This window comes from Heliangelus exortis, chromosome 6 (assembly GCF_036169615.1).
Source record: "Heliangelus exortis chromosome 6, bHelExo1.hap1, whole genome shotgun sequence".
Lineage (NCBI taxonomy): Eukaryota > Metazoa > Chordata > Aves > Apodiformes > Trochilidae > Heliangelus > Heliangelus exortis.
In genome coordinates, this window is record NC_092427.1 from 2,208,064 (window position 1) to 2,225,543 (window position 17,480).

The window sequence follows — 17,480 nt, forward strand, 5'->3', positions numbered from 1 at the left end:
GTGTGGAGAGACCAAGAGGGAGGGAAGAGGGTTGGGGGATGGAGGACAGACAACATCAACTCTTGAAAAACCAACACAGCCACTGCCAGGCTAAGCTACACCCCAAAAAACCAAACCAACAGAAAAAAAAAAAAAAAAAGAATCTAATTAAAAATAATAATAATAATAATAATAAAAAAATTAAAAATCATTCATGAAATCACTCCAACATGAACTTGCTTGGTGGACGGTGGCGTTACAGGAAAGACAAATGAACCAACCCTGCCCAAGGAGGGGCTCCCCCCCCTGGCACCCCACTGCCCACACGGCCACCCCTGGGGCTGGGGGGCTTGGGGGAGAAGCCACTTGGCAACCCCTGAGAGCCCAGGGGCCAGCCCAGAGGTAGTGCCCTTGTCCTTGTGATGTCCTTCAGGGAGAGGAGTGTGGGAAGAGGAGAAAGGCCCCGAGGTGCCCAGGGAAGGGGTCTGGAGAGCGGAGATCCCACCAGGGTGCTGATCACTGCCAGGCCTTAGCTAGAGAGCAAGATTTGGGAATGCAGGGGGGAGGAGGAAAAAAAAAAAAAAAAAACCCCAAAAAAAAGGAAATCTGAGGTAAGTGGTGGTCCTGGATGAAGAGGTTACAGCCCTCACCTCGGGAATGGTGAGCTGAGTTATTGTGGGGAGCCTGGATGACGAGAGGATGTCATGGCTTCCATCACCATCACCACCATCCGTGTTAGGAAAGAAAAAAAAAAAATTAAAATCAAAATGGTAATCATGTTGTGCTACACTTCCGTTGGTTAATTTTATAATGGCTCATAGCTTTAGACTTTTAAATCTGTAGTGTATTAATTTTTTTTCTACATATGCTTCACATTTCTCACTTAATATAACATAAATAATTTGGTTAATAGATTTAACCTGCACATTTCAGCCACATTAATATATATAAGAATCTGTTAATGGTATAAATAATTCTTTTTAAATAAAATAAATCTGATATGTTACATAATACTGATAAAAATTACTGTTGCTAAGAGTTTTGTAAGCCACCCTTGATTTTTTTTGTTTTTTTTTTTTGTTTTTTTTTGTTTTAATACTGCGAGATGGATGGATGCTGGAATTCCTTTTACGAACGCTGAGGAGCAGGGAGCACCCCCTTCCATTCTGCTGGAAAACCAAGGTGTAATCAATCCTGATCACATCCTTGGAGCAGGGCCTCTGCCCCCTTCAGAGCAAACAGGATGGCTAATGAGGTCAGGTCACTGCAGCTAATAAAGCCAGGGGCTTGGAGGGGTCAACGTTATGGGGGGGAGATAAAAACTGTTTTAGTTCATCAGGTGGCTATGAAACTTTAACTACAGAAATGGTTGACTAAAATAGTCCATCTAATTTTTTTTTTTTTCCTTTCTTCTTCTTCTTTTGTTGTTTTTTTTTTTTTTTAATAAAATCTACAGCGTTCTACTTTAAAAGCTAAGTAAATAAAAAAGCAACTGCTGAGTTGCTGCCTTTGAATCCTTAATTAAGAGCTGTGATCCCACATCCTGTTAGGAATCTGTGAGGTTGCACTCTCCCTACATGGAGCACAGTCCTTCCAGGAAAGGTTCATTCCAACCAGACAGTCTCAATGGACACTCAGTGGCGTGAAGGGGATGTCAGAATTAAGGTAATACATAATCATGCCTTCTCTCTGCTGTTAAATACAAAAACAGCATCTTTTACATTATCATATAAAAGCATTTAGGCTGTATTTTTATTTATCACTTTACACTGGTAGTCTCTTGTATGTGTACTCAATAGAAACCAAAGAATTTTGTACACTATTTTTTGTACAATAAAAGATAAAGTGTGCATTAGGTACGCTTGTACATGACAATATTGTACAATATTTACATTTCAGATATCACCATGAAATTCTGTATTATCTATATACACAATGAAAATTTCTCAGAAACATTTGGACTATTTCTTATAATCACAATTTTAGTATTATAGAAAAAAAAAAAAAAAAAAATTTCAGTAATCATCTGACATTGTTACTGCAACCTCTCAAGATTTCTGATTGGCTTATCCAGCAACCCCTATCCCTCCTAATCATCAAAAATATTGTACCACTAATCCACGTAGCACCCTGTGATGGTTTCTATCTGTCTTCATATAAATATTGATATAACCACGTCTATATCAATACCTACAAGCTAGACTTATGTGCACGTTTATTCTGATAAGTACTGGACCAGTAACAAAGACATTCAATGTTATCTAGAGATCTTCCTCCTCTTGGGTTTTGGAGGCTTCACTTGTCTGTCTCCCTGGGGGATTTGGTGGACCTAAAAATAAGTATATTTACAAAGTTAGCAAAGAACAGTGGTCAGAGGAAGCAGCCAGAAATAAACGAGTTACAGCACTGCCTGAGGTGCTGTTCTGAAACAGTTTTATCAGTTTGATGTCTACACAGAAACCCAAACTAAAAGGAACTTCAAAACTTTAAGGAGTTGAAGAGAAAGAGGCTGATGCTGCAGACCGTGCCTCTCAGACCTCTCCTGCCCTGGAGAGAGGCACCAGGTAGAGCCAATGCAACCAAAAAATGAGGAACTGAACCTAAAGCTGCACATCTGGGAGACAAACCCTGCTGCATCCCCATCCCTGAGGAACCGGGTGGGGATGAGGAGGTGAGAAAAACAAACAGCCCAGCAGGAACAGGCTGCCTGCACCCGACTGCCTTCATCTCACTATTAAAAGGAAATATTCCATCCCGAGCTAAACGAGGGATTAATTTGACTCTGGCGCAGGTTCTCAGCACCGACCGCTCGGGAAAAAACACGGCAGGGCTGGGAAAAAAGGGGGAAGAGGGGAGGGAAGGCGGTGGATCCTGGCGCGGGTTTCCACCACCATCTGTCGGTGGGAAGCAGCTGCTGCTCGGCCGAGAGGAGTTTGCAGCTTCCAAAGAGGCAACAAATCCTCCAGCAATGCGCTAAATTATTTCCCTGCGCCCATCCCGAGCTCCTCCAGCCCGCTGACACCGACTGTGTATTTATCAGCTCTTCCAAATAACGCTCGGAGCTAATTAGCTGCTTTGCATGTGTTTTAAAATGAGAATGTAATTAATGCCTGAGCGGTAGCAGCTGAGGAAAAAAAAAAAAAAAAAAAAAAAAATGCAAGTCACTAAAAAGAGAACTGCGATTCCCTGTGAGTGTTTCTAGGAATCATCAGCTTTAGGGAAATAAACCCTGATCACAAATTTTGTGACCAGATAATTAAAATATAAATCAAGCCCCTGTGATGACATGCAGGCTGGTACCTCAGCTTGTCTGCACCACCAAACAGCCAGGCTGGCAAATCCAATTACAGCAATTTCCCCTAAGCCAGTTTATCCCACAGTTAAAATGCACAGTGCACAGAGTTTTGGGTGTGACTGGGTTTATAAATGAAATAAAAAAAATAAAATAAAAATAAAGGTCTCAGCAGAACCAGCCAGCCCAAACATCCAAGAGGTGGTGGAACCCACAGCTGATGTGTCTGCCAAACACCACACACCCTGTGTCGTTCCAGCAGCCCCACACTCAGCTCCTGCTTTCCTTCTCCTTACAAAGGCAAGAAGAACACACATGTAATTTGTAATTTGAAATCAAACCTCAATCTCTTGGTGCAAAATGGAGAAGTTTTGAGCAGAAGACCTGAGTTTGTAATTAGAGCAGCCATCTGAAGCTGCTGAATAGCATATTTATTGGTTTTCAGTGGCTCTGAGCCTGCAGTGCTGGTTACATTTCCTTTTATATACCCCAGAAGCTCTCTTCCCCAAGTTTTATTGCTACTTGTAACTAGGGACATGTGCAAGCACTTTCAGTAAACTTTCACCTGATGCCACACTGAGTATCAGGTAAAAGACTCTTTTCCTATATTCAAATGCTTCATAATTAATAACTGGATTAATGACCGGGGGAGGTCACATGTGCTGTGCTTTTTTTAATTTTTAAGTGTGCTTAAAATGACAGCAATGTTTTCAATCTGAATGCAAGTACCCAATTTAACAACAGACAGAAAGCTTTGGGGCTTGCATATTAACAGGGTAATAATTTTAGAAAAACTGTGAGATCTGATGTTAGGAATCCTCATACCTCTCCCAACAGTAGCTTTTATTTCACGTAAGGAAAACTTTTTCTCAAAGAGTTTTATGTTCAACAGAATGAGGTTTTAAAATGTGATTTCACTACTTTGCTACTCAAATGAGCCTGATTTTGTATCCCATGGATTTTTTTATATATCCATGGAGTAGGAGTGGGACTGGAGCTGATCTCTGGGTAAAAGCAGGTCCAGGAATCTCTTTGTAAAAAATAATCTACTTGGCAATGCAAGTCAAATTCTACAACTCTTCCCATTTTTCTTACTAGACATTTGGCTGCAAGTTTTGAATAGAAGAGAAACACTGAAAATCCCATATTATTTAAGAAAAGAGAACCCAAATTTCTGCTAGAAAGCAACCCAAGCCAACACTCCCAAGTCTTCAGATGTGCAGCAACACAGAAAAAGGAGATTATTGCAGAAGTGAAAAGAAACTTACGTTCCCAGACATTTTGTCTAGTTCACTCATGGCCTCGTGTATAGCAGCTTCTAAATGGTTATTTAGCTTTCCACTTCTAGAAGAAAAAAATAATGGCATCAGTAATCCCTAAGCAACAGAAAACAAAGTTTTAAATAATTACAAAATTTAATAACAAGCACATGAATTAATTGGATACATTCTACAAGCTATAAAGCCTCCAAACCTAAAGTTACCCCAAGTCACTGGGCACCCCCCATACACATCTGACTGCAGAGGAACAGGTTGGATTTAGGGATATTTCTTCTTCCAAAAGGTTTCTCACTTGAGCACCACTTTCTGCACAGGTTGCACTTCTGCAGCTCCCTGTTCACATCTCCAGAGCTTCAAGCCAGCAACTCATACTTGAGTAGAAGTTACTACTGCTTGCCAACATCTTGCTGAGGATCTGTGCTTAAAAGCAGGCATGTCTCTATATTTCTTATTCTTTTTTTTTTTTTTAGGCAAGCTGGTTCATTCATGACTTCACCTGAACAGGTAGATTTAGAAGATGTAATTTGAAATCAAAACTCAATCTCTTGGTGTAAAATTGAGATGTTCTGAGCAGAAGACATGAGTTTGTAATTAGAGCAGCCATCTGAAGCTGCTGAATAACATATTTATTGGTTTTCAGTGGCTCTCTCCTACATTTAGGAGAGCAATGAACTTGAAGAGAAATGGCTGAATGTGAGATGAGAGCAAGAACATCCTGGAGGGGAGAGACCAAAGTTCTGAGCAACCATCACAATGTCCTCAGGAGGTACCAAAGTTCTGTTATCCTTGCTCTGGAGATGCAGAGGTGAGGGGAGGAGGAAGAAGAGGAGGAAGAAGAGGAGGAGGAAGAGAAGGAAGAAGAGAAGGAGGAAGAGGAGAAGGGAGAGGCGAAGGGAGAGGAGGGAGAGAAGGAGGGAGAGAAGGAGGGAGAGAAGGAGGGAGAGAAGGAGGGAGAGGAGAAGGGAGAGGAGGAGGGAGAGAAGGAGGGAAAGAAGGAGGGAGAGAAGGAGGGAGAGAAGGAGGGAGAGGAGGAGGGAGAGGAGGAGAAGAGCTGCCTGCACCCTGGGAAGAAGAGCTCATCCCTTGCTGCCATGGATGGTCGAGTCATTAGGATTGTCCCTCACAGATGGGAGACACTTCCTAAAAAACCCCTTCAACCAAGCAAGCTCATCCTGTCAGCTGGGACACCCTTCCTTGGGATTTAAAAGATTTGTGGCAACTGAAAGCTTTGCCAAAGCCTGACAAGGAACAGCAGAGCTGAGCCACGTGACCAGTGAAATTCAGCAAAATGATTTTCATTGCCATTGGGGGATGAAAACAGGAGAAGAGAAGGTCTGGTTTTGTTATTCAAAGAAGATACTCCCTGATGACCAGTGCAGGGTGGTGTCAGAGCTATCCCAGGGCATGGGCTGCATAAACCAGACTGGAAGCCTCACTGACCTCAGCTCAGAAGTGGGGCTCCAGTCTCCAGAGCAGTGGAGTTTAAATCAAGCAAAGAAAGGATAAGAGAAACTGCAACAAACACTTGCACACAGAGCCTGATGTGTCTGCCTGGGTTTCTGGGCTGCTTGAGCCCACTGCTTGCAAAAGCAGAGACAAGCTCTGCAGCCTGGGGAAGGGAAGGCACCTCAGGTACTAGAAATGATGAACAGAATGTTTGTTGTTCAGAGGCAGCCTGGAAAGGCAATAAGACTCCATTTATAATGCAGAGATCTTAATAACTGCTAACACTGCTGACTTGCCTGTCATCTGGAAGTGTATTTCAGGTGCCAAGTCACCTAAGATGTGATGTAAAGTTTTTTAATCAACATTATGCTCTATCAGCAAGGCACCCGAGTTACAATAGCTATAAAATTCTTGCTGTCAGGCAAAACAGCCAGATGAAACTATTAAAAACACAATCATTTGAATTGTAGTCTTCAGGTACTGCTGCCATGCTCATTTTACTGTGAAGATGCTGATCTGCCCCTGAGCAAATCAAAGGTTCAGAAGTGCCCGTGGCTGAAATATCCATTTACTGCAGGCACAAGCTGAGGATTTGGCATCAGATAAACACATGCATCAGGTTTCCAGTCATGCAAACAGAGCTGTAGGTATCACAATTTTTGATATTTTAATTTTAAATACAGTGGTTTAGGAGTCACACCTCTCATGCCTCTGAGACAGCCCCAAGATAACACTTTCTTGCTACAGAAAATGTTTTATATAATTAGTTGAAGTTACAAAGCTCTGTGCAACATCTGACTATGGCTACCCCAGAAACTGAACACACAAAAAACATTTCCCTTTTAAAAACTAATACTTAAGGTTGGATTAATATTTACAATTCACAAATACTGGACTTAAGGTGCAACTGGAACTGCATCCTGTTACATCCCTTTATAGTACAGGTTTCAGCTTTGCAGACATTTTTAATCTAAATTTCCACTTTCTTGTAATGATTTTCTATTTAAGATCTGATTTTGTATCTATCATATTATTGATACTACACATCTAGTGATGTCTATTATACATCTAATAAAGCATGTTATATATCAAATAATATATATTATATATATTATTGGAGATTAAGACAAGACTGTGCAGCAAAGCAAAAAGCTGGACAATATACTAAGGCTGAGATAAGACCTGTAGGACCATGAAGAAGAATTTATGGAGTTATCTGAATATAATTTTGAAGATTTGGCTGCTAGCCCTGCTCTGCTACACATGCTGGGCCTCTCTGCTGCTACTCCCTGCTCCCTCAACATCAATTTCTCCTGGGTTTCTCCACCCCTGTCATCTTCCCTGCAGAAGGGTTCAGCCTGATGCCAGTGGGTGATCTGCAAAAATGCTGAGGATGTTTGCAGGTAGGGAACAGAAACAGGAGTATTCTAGGTGTGGAATTAAATGGAATGCTAAATGTTTCCCAAAATCTGGACCTCTGTGTCCCAAGATGCTGCAGAGACACAGAGAGAGCAACCAGGCAACCCCCAAGGAGGCCACTGGGTTGAGTGGAACTGCAGAGCATCCCCACAGACTGCTGAAGACACAAATACCAATCAGAAGTCAGGAGTTTTTCTGAAATAATTCTGTTTATCTCAACTTTAACACCTCTTTGAACTGGCTCCAGGTGTCACCTTCCTCGAGTCACCTGTTTCTCTTCAGGGACATTGAGCAAGTAACTGGGAGTTGCCCTTAACCTCCAGCACCCTCAGACTCCACTCAGATATTTTGAGGATTATCTTGAAAAAAAAACAACCCCCAGCACTGCCTCCTTGGCATAAAAATATTTCTCTTAAGCACTGCCTGCCATATAAATAGAAGGCAAACTTGCACCTTAAAAGGAGCTGCAGGCAAATAATTATTTAATTCCTTTAAGCCTGTGGGTATTGGGCTCCAGCACTGCAGCCTGACCTTAAATTCACACACAGATCCACAGAAATATATTTTCACTGCAACACCAAACAGGCAGCAGCACCCTAGAACAAATCCAATCACAGTATAATTCCTACTTTGCTCTCTTACAGCTGCCCAGATTTTATTTCTCCTCCTCCAAACCATTTCCCTCTCCCACCATTTGCCTCTTTTTGTCTCTGCTGATGCTTCATGCCCTAATACTTACTCAGGGTCCTGCTCTCCTTGTATATTTATAAACACGAGGCAAGAGGAAACCAAACAGTTCTTACATGCCTGACACTACAGGAAGCTCCACACTGAGCCCCTTTTCTGGTTAAATACAGCCAGATTTCACAAGTTGTGAGGAAAAAACCTGAATTTATCTGAATAAGCCCATGCTTGGCCTGCATCAGCAGCTGCCAGAGGGAAAGGGAGAGATAAGAGGGGCAGATCTTGTTAGAAAGCAGATTTGGTCAGGATAGTTTTGATGTAATAACGTTTTTTTTTTGGCTGTAAATTAGAAATCCTACAGATGAAAGCTGAGACAAGTGGGCTGACATTTTCCAAAGGCTACTGTAAATATCAGAAGATGCACTAAAAATGCAGATCTCAAAGATCTCAGGTGATTATCAGAACCCACACAAGGAACTCAGAAAATTAACTCTTCACTTTGGCCCATCTGCCAAGCTCCCCAATGGAAAAGTCTTAGAAAACAGAAGAATTTAAAGACTCCATTTCACCAGGAAACAAATTACTCACTTTCTGTTCCTTTTTCTGGCTCGGTTGTAAGCTTCTAGACCTTCTGTTAGTGTCTTCAGCTTCTCTGGCTCCACCTGAGTGAAGGTATGAACACCAAACCACATTACCCAGACCTGCAATTATTAAACATTGCTTTTACTTTACTGCTAGACATGCATTGTCATGGAGCCTAATTTGCTCTGCAGCCCTAAGACACCAACCTTCCCAGCAAAGAATAAATGAATTTCTGGCTACAAACACCCCCTCATACACATAATTATGGATGATCATTTCTCCAATGTCCATATCACCACCACAGAAACACCAACCCCACCACACTTAGGAGAACAAAACTAAGAAGGAAAAGAATATTTGAAAACCCTTGTTTGTCTTTATATGACTAAAAGGAACATTGTTGTTCAAGTCAAGTCTGGACTCATATTTTACAGATGTGTTTTACACCTCAGAGACCACCTCCAAGGCATTAAAATACCAAGTTGCCCAGTGCAGACAATTTTTACAGCTCCCATCAAGACCAAAGCATTTCACATCACCTCAGATCTCTGGATGAAGTATTTAAGCCCCCAGTTCAGCCAACTCAGTCTTATTTCAGAAGATCCCCAGTATGTGCTTAAGTTAAAAGGCTTAAAAGAGGGGTGGGCAGGGGGCCAAGCTTTAGTTATGCCTTGTGAATCCAGGAGCCTTTCCTAGAGCTGATTTATGGGTCCTGAGAAAGGTCTGCTCAACTTTGGTTACTTAAGCACATACTTGAGCCATCTGCTGAGTCAGGGATGAATCTGAGCACGTGCTCATCAGGGCTGCTGAGCTGGTGTTTAATGGGAAATTAACTGGAAATTTCAGTTCTCTTAAAATCACCCAGAATTGCAACCTAAAACCCACTGCAGATAACCAGTTAGTACCAGTACCAACAGTACAAACACAAGATTCATTCCATCATCCACAGGGTTTTACCATTTGCATTCTCAAAACATTGTCCCCTTAACTCTGCACATTGTTTTCTTTTGGCTCAGTCACTTCTCCTTGTAAAACCACCCAACAGAAAGGTATTTAAAGGCATCAGTTTTCAGAAAATGAAAGGAGAAATTCCTTTTTTCTTTGTCAGCGTTGCTGCGTTTGGCTTGACTTCTTTTTTTTAATCTTTGCATAACTTCCCAAGAACCTTTAATAGCATTTGTTTCATTAACCAGTACAGCTGGTATCCTGACACGAGGAAAATTAATTCCATACATACAAATTTATTAAGCAGGCCTATATACAATCCCAAAAAGAAATTTAAATGCAAATTCCCTCGAAAAGCCAGCCTTTCAATTACTAAATAATTTATCTTCACAATGAGACTGAATTTTAGAGGTGACAACGTGAAGTGAAGGACTGAGCAAGCTGTCAGAATCTCCAGACATGAGGCCCAACATAATCCATGTTCAGAGCAAATTTCACATCTCTTGAACTCAGAAGATGAACCTGGGGACCAGTGACATTCCAGGGATGTACAGGAATCATTCCTGGGGAAAGCTGCACAGGGGGAGGAGGCAAGATTTCCATTTTCACGCCATAAATTCAATTATGCCACAGATTATGGCTCTTTCCCCTTAAAATGGGGAGAACTTTCAATGGGGGACTGCAAATACTTCAAATAATTCCTCTCCTAATCAGACTTTGGGGAAAATACAGAGGCAGACAGAAGGAACACTCTGTCAAACCTGCAGAGCTTTTCTAAGGATAAACAGGAGGAAATGCTCCCAGAATGAGCAAACCAGCTCCAGCAGCTTAGATGTTACATCTCCTACATTAAAATGGGATCACTGGAGGCAGTGCTCAAGCCTTCGTTTTACAGAACCTTGGAAAACCAGCTAAAGATGAAATTTGTATTTTTCAAACTGAAGAGAATTAAAGGGCAATGATAAAATCATCCTGATCCTTTACCTCAGACCCTTTACTGCATGATGGATTTGTCACAAATGCTGAACTGTACATGAAATGCATCCACCAGGGATGTGTCTGTTCATAAGGAACAGACTCTGCAAAGGTTTGTGTCTGTCTGCCATTAAATAGAGATGAAAGTCCAAGGGTAATTATTGTTATGCAGCTCTAATGCCATGTCTGGATAACAAAAAGGAAATCAGTATCTTCAAGTCTGGAATTCTGGGATGGCAGAACAGTAAAAATCCTGCCAGCACTTTTTTTGGAGCAGTAGCACCCAACTGGTAACTTCAGAAGGCACTGGAAGCAACTCCAGCAGCTGGGTTGGAATGAATAATGCCAGATCCCTTCAGTTCCAAGAAGCCCCTACAACACCAGATAAATACATACACGTGGGGTTTTCAGGCCACTGAGAAATCACAACTATTGGTACCTGGAGAACTCCAAAAGCTCAGTTGAAAAAAATTGAGTTCAACTGGTGAGAGAACAACACTTGTGCTGTAACAATCCCTGTGAAAGGCACTAACAAGAGACAACTCCTGCTCACACACTTTCACAGCTCGCAAAGCCTTGTTCCTGTTCAGGTGACATCATTTGGATAATAATCCAATTAATTTCCTAATGATATCCACATCCTCCTGTTTCAGGATGCTTCAGGCTTCCTTCCTTCCCTTTCAGGAACTTCCCTTGGGCTCCTCTTTCATTTGCCAAAATGCCAGAGCTCCTTAGGACACAAAGGTGCCAGATTCCTCCCTTCTCTTAGGGAAACACCATTCTAATCTCTTCAGACAGAGCATTATTACATTTCAGACCCACACTCTTTTAAATGGAAACAAAAATCAAATTATGGATGAGAGAAAGAACAGAGGACACACAAAGCACCACGAGCTCCCAGCAGCACAGCAAAACTGCTGTTACAGTGCAGAGGGTAACATTTGGTACACAAATCCTTTCAGAGGTGCTGTAAGAAAGCTCTGCAGAAAATACAATTCCAGAACTGCTGCCAGTGGCTACCCCCATGAATTGTAACCATTCAGGATTTTTTAAAGCCCAGAATTTCTGACAGCCATTTGATTTTCAGGGTTATTTCTTTTTTGATTTTCAGGGTTATTTCTTTTTTGTTTGCAAGCTTTTTTTTTGCTGTGAGTTTTCTTTTTTTTTAATTTTTTTTTTTAAATTTTCCCTTCAGACCAGGCTGCCTGAACATCTGAAGGCTGCAGGTGTACAGGATGTCACAGGTGCCTGCACATGTGCAGAGATTCCCACTCTGCCTGGGAGTTCCTGCCCATCTTCAATTAAAAATGGAAATATTATACAGCACATGCAGATTTTCACCTCTCAGATTCCCCTGTATCCCACCTCCCAACCCCAACACCTGACCTCTGGAATGGTCGTTCAGTCTGCACTTCTTGCTGGAGAAAATTATATATATATATATATATACTTACATATATGTGTATATATGTATATATATATGTATGTATATGTTTGTTTTTTAATTTCAAGTTATTCTAATTAAATTAAAGGCCTTCTGATGAGAGAGGTGATCCTTTACGTGGCAAATCCTGATGGAAGAACTTGAAGCAGCCTCTCCTGCTGCCTCCACAAATACCTTGACAGCAACACAAGAGCAGCACTTTATGCATTTCCAGGTTTTTTCCCTCAGGATACAACAAAATCTGTGCCCCTGAACAGAATATTACACAATGCTGACACAATGTACACAGAAGACTCAGAATTAGAGGTGGTGGCTTTGCTGTTGGCATCCACAAACTGGGGATTAAATGTATAAAACTCCTGAGGAATGCAAATGAAAGAAGTTTCACCTCTTTACAAAAGTTACAAACAAGGAGCTTGTCAAAACACTCACCTAGATTTGGATACCCAATTTGGTGATGTTAATGCAGAAATGAAAGTGTAATTACTGTGTTTGTGATTCCCCTGGGACAGGAGATTGCACACCTGACTTCACCAGTTTTGTTTAAACTTTGATAGTTTGAAGTCTCTCCACTTGAAAAACTGACTTGTAACCTGGGGAGCTGAGGGAGGAGCTCTTGAGCATTCAAATTGTTACCAAAACAAGCTGAATTCTCTACAAATGAAATACTTTTGGTCAGGGCACTCAGACAGGAGCTCTTTGAGACCTTTGTGGCCAAGAGGTTCCTGTAAAGAGAGACTGAGGTTCTCTTGAGCAAGGGTCAAAGCCATCCTGGCCAGACATCACCCCCAGACTTCACTATTTAGAGCTCCAATTCATCAAAAACCTGTTTGGGGAGATCAAATATTCACATCAGGTAACTCCAAGGCTGCTACCTGGAGTAAGAACAGCAGTGGTTACACTACAGATACACCAGGTCCAGCAGGTTCTGAGCTCTGCTCTGGTGGGAGGCAGAGGCTGGAGGTGAAGCAGCTCTCCCCAGTGTGTTCTGGCACTCTCCCTCTCCTCTGGATCTCTGCTCTTGGCCAAATTTTGGGGAAAGGGATTATTTCATCCCCATTCTCATGTTCTTACACTGTTGTTGTGCAATACTAGGCAGGTATGTGGGGAAGAAGCCCAAATTTTTCAGTGGTTTGATTTCTTTCTGTTCCTTCACTTGACCTTTCCTTTCTGCTTACGCACTTTTAAAAAATGCATTTTATAAAAGAGTACTGAAAATATTTATATATGGGAGATGGGAAATATTTTTGTAAGAACTACAAAAATACAGCATTATACAAATAGTAGAGATCAGAACTGGAAATACTTATAACAACATAACAACTCTGGGGGAACTATTTTCTGCATATTCCTCAACAAGCATAAGATTTCTCATTTGTCAACCAAAAAACCCAGAGGATTTTAGTCTGAAGGAGCAAACTGGGATGGTTTTCTCACTAGAAAAGGTGGCAAAACCTCTTCTCAGGCTGAACAAGTGCATGCATTTCCTCTTCAGGCTGTAGGTGTCAATCAGCATGGTTTTCCTTGTTAGACTCCTCAGTCTGGTTAGATCAGTTTTCCCTTTTTGCAGTTTTCAACACTTTCAGAGATCTCCATTATCACCTTCTTTGGACACAGAAGTTCAACTAAATGCACAATGCAAGTTAAACCATTTTTTTGCTAACCACATTTTTGTGTGTACACAAATTAAGTAAAGCACCATCAGACCCAAACAGACTCATGTTTCTTGACACTGGCTGAATTTCTTAATAGGTTACTACAGGAAAACTTCAGTTCTGCGAGCTAGAGTTAGGAATAAAAAAAAAATAAGCAGCTTGTCCTACAAAAATAAGAGAGAAAGGAGAAAAAAAAAATAAAGAATGGAGCGAGCTAGTTTTGATAAACATTGACATGGGCTCAGGCACAGGTGTGTATAGATAGATATGTGCATATATATATAAATATACCTTCCCCTCCTCAGCGTTTTGTTGACAAGAATTGTGAACTTCTTCTTCTCTGACCAGTTTCCCAGGCCATGAAGTCAGACCTTTGATCTGGCCCCAGACCAAGTCGCCAACATTAAACGTCCTTGGCCTGTAATGGATCAGCTCATTGGAAGAAGGGGAGTCTGGGTTCCTTAGGTCATCTTCACTACTGATGCTTTTAGCATCTGAAGGGCTAGGCACACACCCATTAATGCTTTTGGCATTAAAATCTCCATTGTAATGGATATAGTCTTTCACTAATGAACTTTCCAAGCTGTTTGAGGAACTTGGAGATTGCTCTTCCAGAATCAGGTCTTGTTTAGAAGTGTTCAGCAACTCCCCAAACCCTCTGTTCTGCTGAGGTCTGTTGCCATTTAAGTGTGCACATCGTTCCACAGTGTTCTCCAGTCTTTCCTTAAAACTCATCATAGTTCTTTTGTAATTGTTATACCTGAAATTCTCCTCCAACATTTTATCACTTTGACAGTTTCGCTGTGATAAGAGTATCTGATGCTGCTCTCCTTGCAGTAATGGCAGTGTGGAGATGTTATTGGGCCTCTCATGACAAGGACTACTATGGATGTGGGCAGAGTGGTCTAGAAACTCCTCACATTTCCACCTGTTTATCTCACTGACGGGGCTTTGCTCCCCTTCCCACTGTTTTTTGGGTGTGTTACAACTCGTGGGTTTGTAATATTCATACCCATCCCCTTCACTGGAGTTTTTACCGTGCTCTGAATTCTTCAGCACTCGTGTTCCTCTGCTGTTCCTCACCCTACCCTCATGATCAGAAACAGCAACGTTCCTTCCATGGATTACTGCACTGACAGCACTAGAAAGATTTAATGGGTCACCAACTGAGGCTGTGAAGGCACTCATGGCACTCAAAGCTGGGATGGGACTCATTTGGGTGGTACTGCTAACAGCAGTGGTGATGACCACTTGCATCCCTTTGCTTGCAGCATCTACAACTGCCTTGTAGATGGCATCCACTGATGCATCACCCTGAGCAGCAACGTTGAGGTTATCCTTTGCCTGGTGTCCAAGGGATGGTTCAGTCCTTGGCTGCAAATCACAAGATGGTTCCTGGAAAGGAGGAAGCATTGCATTGGAGCTCTCGGGAACTGGTGCCATTCCCATCTGAGTGATCATTCTTTTGTTCAGGACAGCAGCATCTTCCTGCATTCTCACCTGGGAAAAGGAGAGAAAAGGATGGAAATTACAATTTTTCTTCTACAGTTCTCTTTCAGTAGTCGTTTTAATAAAAAAAAGAGTCAGGATGGTGGCCAGGGTGACTGTTTGTTACAGGACATAATTAGGTTTTGGTTAGACATCACTTACAGAGTTTAAAGCTGAACAAGCTAGACAGCAAACAAAGAAACAAAAAGCATAATTTAGAGGAAAACAAACCCAAAAATCTTAGCCTTGATTGCCTGGATCAAAACAGACACATTGCCTGAACTGACAGAACCTACCATGTGCTGCTGAGACTACACTATCACCTCTGGCAGAGTCTTTGCAGAGATTTCCTCCTCTGATTGTCACGCAGCACCTTCCTCTTTTTCACTTAAGTCCTAAGCAGTCCCACCAAGCTCAATATTTTGGTTCTCCACTGTTCTTTTTCCTTCTTTCCCAGACCCTGATAATGCTTATTCCATCCCTACCAGCTGCTCTTCTGGGCTCCTTGTATCCACCTCATCCACTTGCTGGAATGTAGGCCATGCCTGGCCTTCTGGAATGGGCTAACAGTTCTGTTTTTCCCTTTCAGTTCTGTGCTTCTCTTGTGGGATCTCTTTTAACTCCAGTCCCTTGCAAACCATGCCTGCATCCCTTTGCATGGCAGCTTTCATGTCAGGCACTGCCACAGTAAATTGTAACCTTCAGATTAAAGGAACTGCTTTTTATGTTTCTTGTCACATACACAGGCAGTGAGGATGATGTCAACAAGGGGAAAAAAAAATCTGTAAAAACCAAGCATTAAATATTTCCAAAAGCTCCTTTCAATTCTTACCATTACTGTTTTGTAACAGAATTGGAAGCAAAAGAATACTGAGGTGAAGCTACCAAAATTCATACAAAACCAAAAAGAGTTAGCAGGCAGTTAGAGGACTGTGGTTTTGCAGTAGCAGTGAAACATCTGCACTGAGACAAGGGGATGTGTTCTTTTTCCTTAAAGGGTAAAAGAAAATTCTAGCACTACCTGCATGCTTCCCTCTTCACATCTCGAGCTCTGCAGCAATCATGGTAATACTGAATAACAATAAATACATTTGGTAACTCTGGTTTTATTACCTATTTTGGTTGCTTTGTTTCCTGTCAGGATGTTAGTTTGACAGCTCAACTTGCAGCATGGAGATTTGCCCATTCAGGTGGGCAGCAAGAAGGTGCCAGTTTTGCACAGTTTGTCACTGTATTATCATCCTAAATCCTTTTGTTTATTTTTTTTTTTTCAGTCTATCTGCACATCAGATCCACCTCTTCTATTCAAGTGAGCTGGGAGTGGAAGAGGTCAAGGTACACATGGTCACCTAGAATAATTTATGAAGTTGTTATTTCTCACCACTGACTCACCAGAGTGGTCTGATGGGGACTGATGATCATTTCTGTGGAATGGAAATTAAGTGTGGCTGCAAATGTATAGTAAGAGTCAGAACATATATAGAATATTTTTTTTTTAACACATGAAGCACATCTCATTCCAAAGAAACTCTATCCAGTTTCTAGGGAAGAGATAAAACCTCAGTAACAAACATTACTGATTCCCAAATCCAAACACTGCTGAACAGAGCTGCCAATTGTACTTATCCTGTTGTCTGAATCAGCACAAAAACCAAACCACAGAGTAAGTATAAATTTTCAAGATTTCTACTTTTACCCATGGGAGTTGCACACTGGTCTGAATATTCATTACATTTTGCTTCCTACCTGGAAGTTTTGGAACAGACATGCCATGGGGTTTGGGTTATTGGTTGGGCCAGGAATTGGGGGCTGGCCTTGAAAGCCCTGCATGTTCTGGTACCCCTGGAGAAGGTGCTGCTGCTGCTGCTGCTGATTTGAAGGAAACATCTGATTGTTGTTTAACAGAGACTGGAGATGACTCAGCTGATGGTTATTCAAAGTAGTGTTTAAGGATGACATGTCACCTGCAAATCAAACACAGGGAGATGTTCAGTCAGTTGAGTCCCCAACACTCAGGAAAAATTTCCTTGACTAAAATTTTAACTGTCTGCTAAGCAAAAGCCTCCATAAAACACTTTTCCCCTTCAATCTTTTATGGAATGGTCCTCAAGGTACCTGTGTCTCCTACTCTTTATTCCTACTCTTTATCTTATCTTTTATCTTCCTATCTTTTAGGTATCTGTGTCTCCTGCTCTTTATTTTATACTCTTTATTTTTATATTGAAGAAATAAAGATTTCTTCAGTGATGCTGCTTTGGCATCTCACAGCTGCCTGGACTCATTCTAAAGGT

General features: G+C 41.5%; 1 protein-coding gene across 12 annotated transcripts in view; it reads right to left on the reverse strand.

Moving 5' to 3' along the window:
- Positions 1 to 1,694: 1,694 nt before the first annotated feature.
- Positions 1,695 to 17,480, reverse strand: part of MBD5 (methyl-CpG binding domain protein 5) — a 137,269-nt gene continuing 121,483 nt past the window's right edge. For 9 of the 12 annotated variants that reach the window (XM_071746383.1, XM_071746381.1, XM_071746377.1 and 6 more), the window contains 5 exons: positions 16,936 to 17,153; positions 13,993 to 15,201; positions 8,689 to 8,801; positions 4,540 to 4,615; positions 1,695 to 2,308 (listed from right to left, as the gene is read on the reverse strand). In XM_071746383.1, coding sequence (XP_071602484.1) covers positions 2,237 to 2,308; positions 4,540 to 4,615; positions 8,689 to 8,801; positions 13,993 to 15,201; positions 16,936 to 17,153 — 1,688 coding nt within the window. In that variant the 3' untranslated portion in view covers positions 1,695 to 2,236. The remainder of the gene's footprint in view (positions 2,309 to 4,539; positions 4,616 to 8,688; positions 8,802 to 13,992; positions 15,202 to 16,935; positions 17,154 to 17,480) is intronic. The other 3 variants (XM_071746385.1, XM_071746387.1, XM_071746384.1) reach the window with 1 other exon arrangement.